General features: G+C 36.8%; 1 protein-coding gene across 4 annotated transcripts; it reads left to right on the top strand.

Annotated features, from left to right (window-relative positions):
• Window positions 1-1,537: 1,537 nt before the first annotated feature.
• On the top strand, window positions 1,538-12,057 carry LOC146164483 (luc7-like protein 3). Of its 4 annotated transcripts, XR_014494496.1 has the most exons (14): window positions 1,538-1,620; window positions 2,603-2,709; window positions 4,086-4,190; window positions 4,482-4,628; window positions 5,553-5,747; window positions 6,724-6,888; window positions 7,104-7,153; window positions 7,690-7,782; window positions 8,330-8,626; window positions 9,525-9,589; window positions 9,675-9,746; window positions 10,189-10,299; window positions 10,374-10,435; window positions 11,624-12,057. XR_014494496.1 is itself a non-coding variant. In XM_083381033.1 (13 exons), exons 2-12 carry the CDS (start codon window positions 2,611-2,613, stop codon window positions 10,260-10,262), a joined length of 1,362 nt encoding a protein of 453 aa, XP_083237159.1. In that variant the 5' UTR covers window positions 1,538-1,620; window positions 2,603-2,610; the 3' UTR covers window positions 10,263-10,299; window positions 11,624-12,057. The 4 variants fall into 4 exon arrangements, 3 of the variants coding, with proteins under 3 accessions (XP_083237159.1, XP_083237162.1, XP_083237161.1); XM_083381033.1 differs by lacking the exon at window positions 10,374-10,435; XM_083381036.1 differs by lacking the exon at window positions 10,374-10,435 and having other exon boundaries at window positions 7,702-7,782.
• The last annotated feature ends 1,773 nt before the right edge of the window (window positions 12,058-13,830 follow it).

Below are 13,830 nucleotides of genomic sequence, written 5' to 3' on the forward strand. Positions count from 1 at the left end.
TTAAACCTTACCCCTGAACTTTTCATCCGGGGGGTCAAAATGCACAACACTTTAGGAAATTTTAATGATATATTTACACTAGAAGGAAATGACATAAACATCTGAAAATTTCACAAATGTTAGAGAACCATTTAAAGCTGATGTTAAAATAAACATTTTACCTCTTGAAAAAAAGGGGAGTAATTTAGGGGGGTAAAATTAACATTCGGCCGTTTTTGTGTTTAGAGGTGTCTATAAAACTAAAGAAAACATTGTTAAATAGTTTTCAATTATAAAGACAAATTATAGATTGCTCCTCAGGCCAATTTTGAACTTCAATTTAAAATAATTAACCTATGGGGGAAAACAACTAAACAAAAATATAGAAATTAAAGTGATTTCATTCATAGAATAAAAACTGGAAACAGAGTGGTGTACACTGCCTCCACAATTTTTCATTTCAATCTGCGGCGGTAAAATATGTTGTTTTGTAAAAGCAATAAGTTAATTTACTAAGAGAAGCCTCTTTTTAAAAGGCAAGTCGCACGCGCTTAGTTTCCCTGAGACAAGCCACTTCGCACAATGAATGTTGCACGCGCTGGACAAAAAAAGCACAGCAGGGAGCCAGCCGCTTCGCGGCCAGAATAAAGCAAGCGATATGAACAAATTTTGTATTGAAGGTTTTATGCCGCTAGATTAGAGTAGATAGCTGTAAAGAACTAAATCGAACACATCACACTATTGATTTTTGTCCCCAATTAGAGGCGTATAGGGGTGCAAGAAAAAATTGTCAAATATTTTTCAATTATAAAGACGAGTTATAGGTTTGCTTCGCAGCCAAATTTATATTAAGACCACTGGCAATCAATCTTGTAAAAGTACACCATGTCCAACCTATAACACGCAACTTCGGGCCACATCCGCTTTTGCCTGCTAAAGCACCGAAACTGGAAGCACAACATTGGGAGTATATGGACACTGACAAATAAGACCCGTTGAAAGAATATAGAATAACCAAGGAATAACACCCTGGTAAAGTATAGTGGAACTGCGCTATACCCCCCCTGGTATAATATAGTAGAACCGCGCTATAACCCCCTAGCAAAATATACAAAAACCGCACACCCTGTCTAGTTATTATTTTTTTTTTTTTTTTTTTTTTTTTTTCAGTCAATTTTTTTTTTCTGTGCCAAACTTAAAAAATAAACGCCGTGTAAAATGGATTTTTGTACTCCAATCCCGTTGTTGTAAAATAGATTTCATAACTTATCGTATGTAGCAAAAAGTGACAGTTCCCACGAACAGAATAAGAGTGAGTGATTGGAATAAGAATATCCAATTTCTTGCCAAATGAATAAAGCACTTAAAAAAAAGATTTGTGGTAATGTCGCTTCGTCAGAAATCTTCAGCGTAGTGGGATAAAATTAGCAAAAAATATTTGTACATGTTGCACTAAACACGTAGGCTACAAAGCCGTTTTCTTGCCTATTCATTTCAGCCCCAGCCAGAGCAAATACATCGTAGTGTTAGTTATGTGTGACGCTTAAATATGGGTCACGTGGTTTCGGTAAAAATTCAGTTTTGCAAGCGTCAACTAAAAGCAAGTTTTCTTCGTGTAGAAGGAAGTCGACCAACTTAAAGGTGAGGGAATTATGTGATACCAAGATGATTACCCGTAACACCTTTTATCTTGACATAATATTTAATTATGTATAATACGAAAGTCCCTTTGAAGAACAATAGGCGCTGGTCTAGAATCCTACCACAGTTCTAAAATCAACGCACAAAATTTGAGTTAGGTTGCGGGTTAGCGTTTGGGTGTGAGTGGGTCAAGTATTATTATATTCTTTATTTAATAATAATACTTGACCCACCTTTACCCAAACGCTAACCCTAACCCAAAAGGTGTTTCGTTGTGCTAGGATTCTAGGCCAGCGCCGAACCATATATCATAATAATTTTGGAATTGGTAATTAATTTCTAAAAGATCATAATATGCCTGGCCTGGACCTAAAGCTATACACACAGCACAGAAAGTGGCGCTCGTCTAGAATCCTACCACAACGAACATTATTTTGGTTAGGGTGCCGGTTAGCGTTTGGGTTTGGGTGAGTCCAGTAATAGTGTTAAACAATATTACTTGACCTACCCACACCCAAACACTAACCGACACCCTAACCCACATATTATGCATTGCTTAATAATCATTTCAACGTTGTGGTAGGATTCTAGACCAGCGCCCAGAAAGTTATCACAAAAAAGTAAAGCCTGGGTGAGGAGGTAAAGCCACACATTGACAAAAAATAATTTTGCCATATACACCTTTACACATTGTACATTGATCTACTAATTTTCAAAAACAAAACTCTCTTACAGCGTATGTTTTGTTAAAAATTATTAATGGAAAGCAATAAGGATAATTATGCAATAGGTTTTCGCAATAAAAGTTTCTTCTGAACATATATATTTAAATATTTGACGTTAACTCTTATCCTACCACTTTTTCACAGTAACAAAGCAAGTTGTTTTGCTGTTAATTGCAAGATGGAGACCGTACATTTTTGGATAACATTAACTGGTATAAAAAAACTTTCTAAATTACCTGGGATTATTTTTGTTGCAGACATCAAAATGACGGCTTTGTCTGCCATGCTTGATGAGTTGATGGGAAAAAATCGCAATGCTGCCCCAGATGAAAAAATCAATGAATTACATTGGAGTGATGAAGACGTAAGTTATTTTTCAGTAAAGTTACGACTGTCAAAATGATCAATCCAATACATTGTATTCTAAATTTAAAAGTGAAATAGTGACTTCAGGGTTATGGTGCGCGTTAGTGTTTGGGTGTGGGCCAGATTGGAAATTTTGAATATTGCACAGGGGAGACGTTTTGCAGCTGAAAAAATGCGCGGCTGAAAATAAAATTTCAACTTGAACTTGCGCGGCGGGAAATAAACCACCAGACTACCCAAAGTCGTAAGTTGCGACATTATAATAAACTTACAGGTTTACAGCATTCATGGAATACTTGAAGCACTGAGCAATTTTTGGTTGGTGTGTGGGCGCAGTGCGCAGGTAAATATTTAAAAAGTTGGATAGTGTAGCATTTAATGTGCAATATTACTCGATATTGCCTAATTTGACGTCACTATACACGTGACCGTTGTCCACTGATGCGTGACCAAAACGCAAAACTGTGCGTTTTTAGCGTTTTGCAGGGGATTCTATATGATGCATTATATTATGTACGTCTTATAGACTAGCGTTAAAAAATGTTATGCAACTTCAGTATGCGGCCCGCCAATTTTTTTTGTGCTTGTTGTAGCCCTTGTACCATTTTAGTTGCAGGCCTGATTTAAGGTGACACATTTTCGGTCATACCATGGTCAATTGGTCATACACGAGTGATGAGTGAATAAATGTGACGTCAGTTTTACAGAAGCCATACTGACGTTTCTATTATGTTAATATACTTCTCGTAAATAGTAAAGTTTGTTAAAGCAAGTATTCATATTTTAGCAGTATTACTCATTTTTAGGTAATTTAGTTTCATACAGAAGTTTGCGCGGCTGAAGTTTGCGCGGCTGAAGTTTTGCGCGTTTGCTCGAGTCAGATTTGCGCGGCTGAACACATTTTCTATAAAATGCGCGGATGAAAGTGAATTTATCCCCCGCGCAGGCCAAACTTTCCAACCTGGTGTGTGGGTGGGTCAAGTATTAATATTTGATTTATTCTTACAAATTTATGCCTTCCTTGCAATTTCAATTTTGACAACGCGTTTCGTTAAAATAAATGTTATTAGCCTGTACCCATATTTGACTATTGGGCACATGGTCAGACTGAAATGCAATTGCAAGATCTGGTATACTTCCCAGGCTAGCTATTTTGTCTGTGTGGTGCTAAGAGAATAGTTTAATTCCATAAGTGCAGGTTTGATTTAAAACAATTTAATCCATTGGAAGGTTGAATCCAAACAACCAATTTTGTTTTTTCCAGAATTATTTAGCAAGCAATTACTTGTAAAGTAACCATTTTTTTTGTTTTTGTAAACAACATTAAGAGCTAGAAATCACTTTCTGTTACCTGTTTTCTATTTTATTTTCAAGGTTTGCAAACATTTTCTTTGCGGATTTTGTCCAGCTGAGCTTTTCACAAACACCAGGTCTGACCTTGGAGTGTGCAACAAGACACATGACGAAAGAACAAAAAAGGTTTGTGCTAACTGCTAATTTACAAATATTAGACATCTTGCTTTTTTGGAAAGTAAGCAGTCATGATGCATAGAAGAGTAACAATATACTAAAAAATTAAGTAGTAAAATTTAGGGAATGATGTAACTTAAAAATAAAAAAGTCCCATCTTTTATTATATATTAGTTAAGTAGTAGATATATGATATAGTAATATGGAACAAAAAAATAATTTATTGAATGCTGGTGTCAGAACTCGATGTACCCTTTTTAAGAGCAAGCATTGCAAAATTTAGGTATGTGTAAATTACAGAATTATGAGGCCAGTAGCAGATGCATGAAAATGGGTTACGAGGAGGATTTTCTGCGCTTTTTACAAAACTGCTGGAATGACGTTGAACGGAGAATACGCCGCAATCATCAAAGATTGCAACTAAATGAGGAAAAAAGCCAATCCAAGGTATCTTGTATATCCAACACCAATGTACTAAAGGATTTCAAAAATGGAATTTGTGCCGTACTATTATTTTTTGTTTCATTGAGTTTTGTGTTTTTTTAGTATTATTGGGTGTGCAGAAATTTGTTGGCAACGGAATTTAAGTTTTAGATTTGATATTATAACATAATGTTATGGAACATGTTTTTAGGAAACCTACAGGTTTCGAGCGAACTAGTGTGTAAACATGCGATTTGAGGATTTTACCATATGAACTGCAATAAATTTATTTTTTGTTATAAGTGACAAAAATTTTTTCTTAATTTATGAAAAAAAATACTCAAACAGCTTGCTTCTAACCAGTATTTCGCTTTTTTAAAATGCTGGTAACTATAGTTTAAAAAAATGCTTAAATATATACCAACCAGTGCTCTTCAACCTTTTTTGGTTTGGTGAACCCTTAAAGTTGTTGTGACAAACTCATGCACCTTGTTCTTAAAAGGTATACTGATGTAAAAAGCAGTGAAAAATCATTATGCATATCAATATCATTATGTCAATTAAACCAAGCAGATCTGCCGAAGTGTTACACACTGTCGGTGAGAGTTCGATTTTGGCTGCAGGCTGCCTGCGATCTCATACAGCATATAAACAAACTTTGAGAAGTATGATGACCAAGAATTTGGTATGATGATCAATTGACCATACTATAATATTTGGCCAGGGATTGGGAGTTGCAGATTTTTATTTTGAATAATACGTTACAAGCCAGAGTGATGAAAATAGAGCGTGAACGAAAGTAACCCTCCAATAGAATCCCCCTGTTTGATGTTAAAAGAACTTAGCATGGCATAAAGTTGAAACAACAGACTACTGTTGACTGGTAGCTGAGATTTAGTATTTTAGACATAATTGGTGGTGATAACTTATGTGATTTTTATTACACAGCAGCAACAAAACATGATGTCAAACAACAGTGCTGATGACGAGAAGATGACAGTTTTAAACCAGCGTATCGATGAAATGCTGGAGAACATTGAGAAGCTGGGAAGCGAGGGAGAGGTAGAACAAGCCCAATCACTCATGAAACTCTGTGACCAGCTGAAGGAGGAAAGAGAGCAACTTCAGGCACAACGAGGAGGGGTGAGAGTTTCTGTAAACCACTTGGTGCTTGTTTTGCATGTTTACCTAATAAGATAAAAGCGCTGTCAGCCATATCTGCCATCAATCACAAGATTATTTTCTCTTCACTTATAATGCTAGACTGTACCACATTAATAAACATTTTAAATCTTTTTTTACTTGTACCCTTATAAGCAGGGCTGGGGAGCCACCGTAAAATAGCATTAGCTCCGGCTCCAGCTCCAGAGCCATCAGGCAATTATTAAATGGCTCCGGCTCCAGCTCCGGAGTCGTAAAACTCAATCCTTTGGCTCCGGCTCCAGCTCCGGAGTAGAAAAACTCATATCCTTTGGCTCCGGCTCCAGCTCCGGAGCCATCAAACACACACCCAATGACTCCGGCTCCAGCTCCGGTGCCACCAGTCACTTATTCAATGGCAAGTTTTAAAAATTGCTTTTGGCTAACTAACGTTGGAGATGGAACAAAATATAATTTCTTAGCTTTAGCACCACAAATTGAAAAATGGCTCCAGCTCCAAAAAAATAATAAAAAGGGCTCCGGCTCCAGCTCCACAAAAATAATAAAAATGGCTCCGGCTCCGGCTCTGGCTCCAGAGAAAATGCTTAGCTCCGGGCTCCAGCTCCGGCTCCCCAGCCCTGCTTATAAGTATCACTATTAAAAGAAATATATCAGATAAAATGTAGAATACTTTTTAACTAAATCAAGTTTTAAATAAGATGAAGAAATCCAGCCATATTCCTTCTAAAGAGTAAATTTATGATTACTTAAAACAAAAGTGCTTTCACATTCAAAACAAAATGGTACTAGGTTTTAGATATTTTTGTTATTGGAAAATTACAGTTGAACTTGTTTAGCTGCAGTGATAAATGGTATTGGATTTTAGGCCTATTCACCATTTTATTCTCACCCATCCTTTGGCGTAAATAACTCTGCTTTTAAGTTAAATAATATTTTTTTTGTTCTAAATGTTTTTCAGCAAATGATTGATGCCTTTGCTGTGCAAGAGAAACAGATGGAAGTTTGTGAAGTGTGTGGGGCGTTTCTTATTGTAGGCGACGCCCAGTCACGAGTAGATGATCATTTGATGGGAAAACAACACATGGGCTACGCAAAGATCAAGTCTGCTATTGCCGACCTCAAGGTATAAAAATGCTAGTTAGATATAAGAAGTTAAAATGTTATATTTTCTATCTATAATTTGCATCTTGAACTTAGCCAAAAGTAATGCCTTGGTTGGGAGAACTGAATATTATTTTTTTATCGTTTTGGCTCCATCGTTAACGTAATGTGTTTTTATGTTGTAAGCAAATTTTGTTAACATTCTGTATATTTAATTGAGCCAATGTTTAATTGCAGGAAAAATTAACAAAGGTTTCTGAAAAACAAAGGGAAGAACGAAAACACAGGTAAGAAGAACAATACCACCTCAATTGATGAACTAATAATATCATTATTATTTTTTTTAATAATATCGGGATCTAAGTCGCTCTAGAATTTTATGCGAGTAACCTGGTAGCATTGACACGACTCTAATAAAGCCTTTCAAAAAACTTCCAGTAAATATATCATGGGCTCATTATGTATTTAAAATCGTCCAATACCGTATCCCTACGGGCCTACGGTGCTAGATGTTATTTCAGAAATATATAAAAGCCTAAGGTGATTTACCACTTATCCAATGTCCCATCTAAACAGGCAATGTCTCGTTTTATATTTTTTTGTTGATCCTTTGCATTCGTTTTTAAGCGACAAAAGAAACATTTAAGGCGACCAAGAAACACTTATCTCCTTGAACAATTTATTGCAGATGTGTTTTAATGTCGTAGGTTTTAATACCAAGGTTCTGTAAAAAGTTGCGCTTTAAATATTGTTGGTCACATCGTTGGGGCGCGCTGGGGTTTGAAGTTAAGTGAAATGGCTGCGATAACATAGTTTTGTTTAGTCTTATTTCCAGAACTGCAGAAGCGGGACCACCCAAGCGATCACGATCGCGTGATCGATCACACCGCGACGAAACATCACGCAATGGAAACAGGTATTTTGTATTTTGGCTTTGCAGTACAATCGAAAACTTAACCTGGCCTACATACTGTCCTTGATTTGTGCCTTATGCTCCAGCCTTAGATATGTCGTGTGGAGGCAGTCATTTGATGCGTGATTGTTAACTCATTCTGATGGTAAAAACTATAGCAACTTAAGTTAAATACCAGCCTTGTCGAATGTGCTTATACAGTGCTTTTTCAACCCTAAACCCGGATCGCTTTGGTTCGTTTGGATAGTCGACTGTACATGATTGTTCAATTTTTCCAAAAAAAAATGTAAAATCATTACGAAGTCTTACTTAATAAAATACGAAGTCCACGTTTACTTCAATGTTATTGCCCTGTATTCTTTTAATTAACTGTATGTTTACAAAATACAGTAAAAAAACGTTTCGCCTTATCTTTGCTATAAGTTGAAACGCTAGCCTAGCTTTACGGCCGCTACAAAAATGTTTAAGAAGCAGTAATGCACGCTTCGCTCAAGGCTGTGCCACTGCTTCCTACTTCTTTGTCCTTCTATTCTTGCAATGTTAACTGCAGGGACAAGGATCGCGACCGACGTTCAAAAGATCACCGCCGCTCGCACGAAAGGGAAAGAAAGCGCTCTCGCGAGAAAGAAAGCAATCGTCACAGGAGCGACCGGGATAGAAAAACATCACGCGATCGTGACAGAAAAACATCACGCGACCGTGATCGTGGCCGTGATCGCCGTTCGGATCACAAGTCGTCACGTGATCGAAAGCAGTCCCGCGAACGCGAAAGCAGGAGCAGCCGGAGATCGTCGGACCGTGACCGCAGCGACCGGAAGGATTCGAAGCACAAGCGCAGCAAAGAAAGGTTAGACGTAGTTTAGAACAGTGGTTTTGAACCGGGTGTATGATTGGTACACCTAAGGGTGTAGCAGAATTGTTGAATGGTATACCACCTTGATGTCTCTGATGTCTCGATAATCGTTATTTTGACGTACTAACACATAACGGTTAATATTCATTGTGCAGTATAGCAGGGTGTATGCTTCTATAAGTTCAGTGCATTGCGTGAACTGGGGTGTACAAGTTCCGCTATAAACGTAAAAAGTGTGTAATGTTCCGAAATAGGTTGACAAGCACTGCATTAGGAAATATATTCCTAACAAAAAAGATAAGCAAGTTTTGCTTAAAAACCCGGAAAACTACGTTTTTCACATTTCAATTACTTTTTGCCTTAAATGTCTGATATCGCATTAAAATAAGAAGCAGCGTACATCCCTAGTCGTTTAGACGTCCGATACTTAATCATTTTGCACATCATATATTTAGACAAACTAAGTACAGGCGACCGATATTTCAACAAAAGTTTACTTCGTTGCTGTGGGCAAAACAAACGGAATGTGTTATATGGAAACGTCTATTTTCAGGGCGTTAGATTAAGAATAAATATCGCTCTCGCGTTAGGATACTTAGATACCTTCGACTAATTTATAGATCTCAGCACTGTGTTGCTTAGCGGAATCACAACAACCTAGTAACGGACGGATCCGTTATAAAACAACTTGATACCGTCACTATCGGCCATGAGGACTGACCTGACCTGATCGATAGTGAAACGACGTTGAAACAACGTTTTACTTTTATTTATGTTTGGAATTTTGTATTTGGACGCAAAAATACAATGTATCACTGAAAATATTGCCACTGGTAGTTACTTAATCTTTCGTGCGTTGTTTCTGATAAAAGGTTTGTTGATTTAATTTCAGGTCGAGAAGTAGGGATCGCAAAAGAAGCAAGATAAGCGAAGATAAAAGTAACGAACGAAAATCTGGTAAGTTAAATCTATAATAGCAGTCTTTCTTGCAATATATGAGCTAAGTAATCCTGGTTTGACAAACTAGGATTTTTGTTTACAGAAAAGACTAGAAAATCTTCAGAGAGTAATGAAAAAGCTGATCCAGGACCGAAGGACGACATAGATACGAAAGGTATGTTGGCTGTTTAATTGTAATGAAAATCTTTATTCATAATGCTAATTTTAATATTAAACAATAGAAAAATAACGGTTCTGTATGTTTAAAATATGTGTACGATCGTTTTGTATTAAATATTTTTTCGTACCTTGCAACCCGTGTAAGGTTGCGAGTTGTATTAGTTACCAGATATGTCTTAGGCATTAGGTATTAAAATATGCATAATAGACAGTCTTTAACCTAATGGAAACTAAGACAGAAAGAAACACGGTGTTAAAAAAACTCTAAAATAATAAATAAATAGGCTATATATTTGGTTGTGCTTAATTGCCATTGTAAAATATACTTAATTTTTACCTGTGTTATGACGACTAAATCGTCAAAATGAAGCTAAACCAAAAATGAAGCTAAACCTACTAAGTACAGTATAGTTAAAAGGTGGCCAAATAATTTGCAGAAAAAACGGAGATAACCGAGGTTATAGAAGAAGAAACTGTCGAAGAAGTGATCGAACAACAAGCAGAAGAATAAGAAGAGCGAACTTAGGTGACCTATTGCCCCCAATGAGGTAGGTACTGGTTTAGGAGTGCAAATAAATCTAAACAACTACCCCCGTTCTAATCTGTTGCCCCCCTGCTTAAGTGTGTCCGGTTGTTCTTCTCTTCCCCACCCCTTAGTATGGAAGACGTCAACAGTAACAACAGGTATTTCTAAGAGCAAGCGGTGTTATTGTTGAATCACAACTGGGCGCCTATAATGTTAAACCAAATTATTCTATCTCTATATGTTTAAAGAGGGTATAGTATGCAACCCAAGTCGTCGTCTTCTCAAAATTGCTTTTGTTTCGGTAAACGGATTTTGCCTTTGATTGAGGTATAGACCGAAGTTGACAATCAAATTGATACCTATATGTTTATTTCTGAATTTAATAAGGGGATTTCTGTGAGACGATAAAAGTACTTTTATGGTTAATGGAGCAGTATCGATTTTTTGATGTCTAAATTAAGTTTTGTCGGAGTTGTGTCAGCATGGAAATTCTATGAACACCAAGCATTTTGACAGGTATTTAAATTTTGGTGCACGTTTCGTTTTGTTAACCACGTTGACTTTGACAAAGAAGCAGACTGGGCTTAATGACCTACTTAATTTACACAATTCGGATATGTAGTATATAATGGATAACTTGCAAACGCTTAAATATGTGCTATTTTAAGTAAAATAACGAAAACATTTGGTGGTATTGTGTTGAAACTTGTCTACCACTATAAAAAAACAGACCTGCTTTCTAATTATCCGTATATTTGGTACAATACTTTAATATATCAAGCAATTTCAGAAAAATACGAAATGTGTTTATTGCAATACCATACATTCACTAATATTGATTTTCAGGGCCGGCCTAATCTAATCGCCTTTTTTTCTTAAAACTTCTTTGCAACTAAATTGTAAATACTTTTAGTAATTTATTTAGTTTAACACTGTTTTCAAATAGAAGTCTTTGATATTTGTAGCTTGATGCAAGGTCGTCCCTGTGTTTATGTTAACAATAGCAATTTACTTAACAAAGCTATCCATTTTGTCGTAAAACCAAAAGTATTATTGATTACACAAAAGTATTATTGCTTGGTTATTACCTTCACCCCAAAACAAGTTTAACTCCCCGTTGTAATTCTCGTATAACTGTATTCTCTAACTTGAGACCTAATTTGTGTCTTTGGAAACTGACGAAAAATCGGGTAAAACCAGAGAAAATTGAGTTCCTTGGCAAAACACATCAGCATCGTTGAACGTGTCGGAGGTATTTCTATTTTGTCTAAAAGGAGCATAGTGTTTCTAAATCTAATGCAATGATTTCTTTCTTCCGACGCTTGCTAATTGCCATGTCTCCACAGGACGAAAATGTACATAGCGAAAACACTGATTCTCTCCTGGCGAAACTTGCAACAAGATAAACACTTTACCTCCTTGAGGTAACACTTCGACATCCCAGCTTTTCGTCGTTGGCCCTACATTTCAACATCCCAGCTTTTCGTCTTTGTGACCCTACATTTCGACATCCCAGCTTTTCGTCGTTGACCCTACATTTCGACATCCCAGCTTTTCGTCGTTGTCCCTACATTTCGATATCCCAGCTTTTCGTTGTTTGCTCAAGCATTTCGACATCTCGGCATTCGAAGACGGCGATTGACGTCCGTGCATACTTCATTTTATATTTAATGTATCTCCTTTCATGCAAAGGTATGGCACGATCTTCTTTTCGTCTGTTGTTTGGCGCTTTTATTATCAATTTGTACAGAAAAATGAAAAGCAACAAGGTTTCCTCACATCTTTGTGTTCGTGTTTGTGTTTAAGAAAAGTCGATTTTTGTAAAATCAAAAAGTAAAAAAAGTCTTGGGAAGTCCAGTTAATTAAAGCAATGCTTATTAACCTTAGCCAAGCCAACCAAAAATGCTATGCCTAAAACAAAACCACTTTGTTTACCATAGGCTTCTCAAGTACACAAAAATGACTGCTCTATATGGTTCACCAGGTTAGCAGCAGATATACCAGCTGGCCGCATCGGGGTAAATAATTATATTGAAAATACGTTAGGCAACTTATTTAAGTAGTGGAAATACCAAGACTATTTGAAGCTAGAATTCACTATTCACGATGTAATTTGTGGCGCAAAGGTTCATCCGGTGCAAAACTGCTATAACGTATCGTTTGAGTAATTTGATTGAAACCGCTAGTCCTTTTTATTTCTGCTGTTACCTTGGTTAAAACGGAAGGATCCAATGAAATGTATTTTGTCCTAGTGCGGTTCCAGGTGTAAGATTTTCAAAATAGCCCAATCAGTTTCATTTTCAACTTCAAACGCATGGCATATATAACCCGGGATGCCTTCTCATGACGGACATCACGTTTCTGGTGAAGGTAACGTTTAGTTTTCTATGTGGGTTGCCAGGAACAGTCCCTACAGGGGATTTCATTAACTGCTGCTTGATGTTTCTGTGGTTTAACCTAGTATTACGGTGAGGGTAGGAAACTTTTTAGTTTTCCTGATAAGTGTTGTTGAAAGCTCATGACCGCTTAAAATTCGTTTCGGTTCAGAGGCCAGAAATGCAAGGAATTATAGCCCGACTTTTCATTTCTGATTTCAGCAGTTCCATCATTCGTGCAATGTTGCGGTTAATATACAAAATATATTTTGTTTTTAGTACTTTATAAGGCAAGGTGCTAGTATTGGATGCAAAACGTAAAATGTTCGCATGTACCGGTAACGCAAAAAATATCGCCTACATTGCTTTTATCTTTTTTTAGAAGTTGGATTGTTAGAATACTCCCGATTAAATGGCTGTATTGAAAATACATTTGAGATATGCGCAATTCCGCAAAAAAAAACATCAACTAACTTAATAAAAAAGTGCAGTAACTAGGAGTCAAAACAATGCTACCCGGTATCGTCACAACTTTCGGAGATTGCCCAAAATCAATCTCGGTGCGCTAAGGTAGCCCAGGTTGGATGGCAAGAATATAGTTATTTTTTTGGGTTGCGGATAGCAGCACTAATCTTCTTGCATAATTGACCGAAGTTCACTTTAAACTTTGCTTCAGTATAGCACTGTAGGTGCGAACCACAATGAAATAATATTTATTGCGATTAAACAAACGTTAAAGGTTTACTTACGATACCGTACGTTTAATAAATTCACCTGTGTAAACGTGCGCGAACAAAACTCCACGGTTGGACAGTACTATGATACTTCTCAATTTGGGATTAAAATGCTTCTCAATTTGGGATTAAAATCACTTAAATAACACACTCCAGATTGTGGTAATTCAATTTTGCAACAAATCGGTTAAACACAAAACAAAAACAAAAGAATCTTGACAATTGACGAAGCGCTTCCAGCGTCAGGGTATGCTTTCAGTTTGATAAATGAACGCAGGCAGGCGTGAAGCACAACCGTCCAGACTGTTCAAACTGAATAACCTGGTTTGAACAACTACAAGCCGCTAGATCACCACTACCATTTTCTACTTTTTTATTGTCCACATTTGTCGTATTTTGTGAATTCCCCCAACGGTCCCCTACTTTGAAGTTTCAAGAGGAGAA

This window comes from Ascidiella aspersa, chromosome 2, assembly GCF_963924565.1.
Source record: "Ascidiella aspersa chromosome 2, kaAscAspe10.2, whole genome shotgun sequence".
NCBI classification, from domain to species: Eukaryota; Metazoa; Chordata; class Ascidiacea; order Phlebobranchia; family Ascidiidae; genus Ascidiella; species Ascidiella aspersa.

Bases quoted from the DNA above. Each gene is read 5' to 3' on its own strand.
- LOC146164483 (XM_083381033.1), top strand. From the start codon at position 2,611: ATGACGGCTTTGTCTGCCATGCTTGATGAGTTGATGGGAAAAAATCGC. The intron at 2,710-4,085 runs GTAAGTTATTTT...TTTATTTTCAAG, and splicing joins TACATTGGAGTGATGAAGAC to GTTTGCAAACATTTTCTTTG. The intron at 4,629-5,552 runs GTATCTTGTATA...TTTATTACACAG, and splicing joins AGGAAAAAAGCCAATCCAAG to CAGCAACAAAACATGATGTC.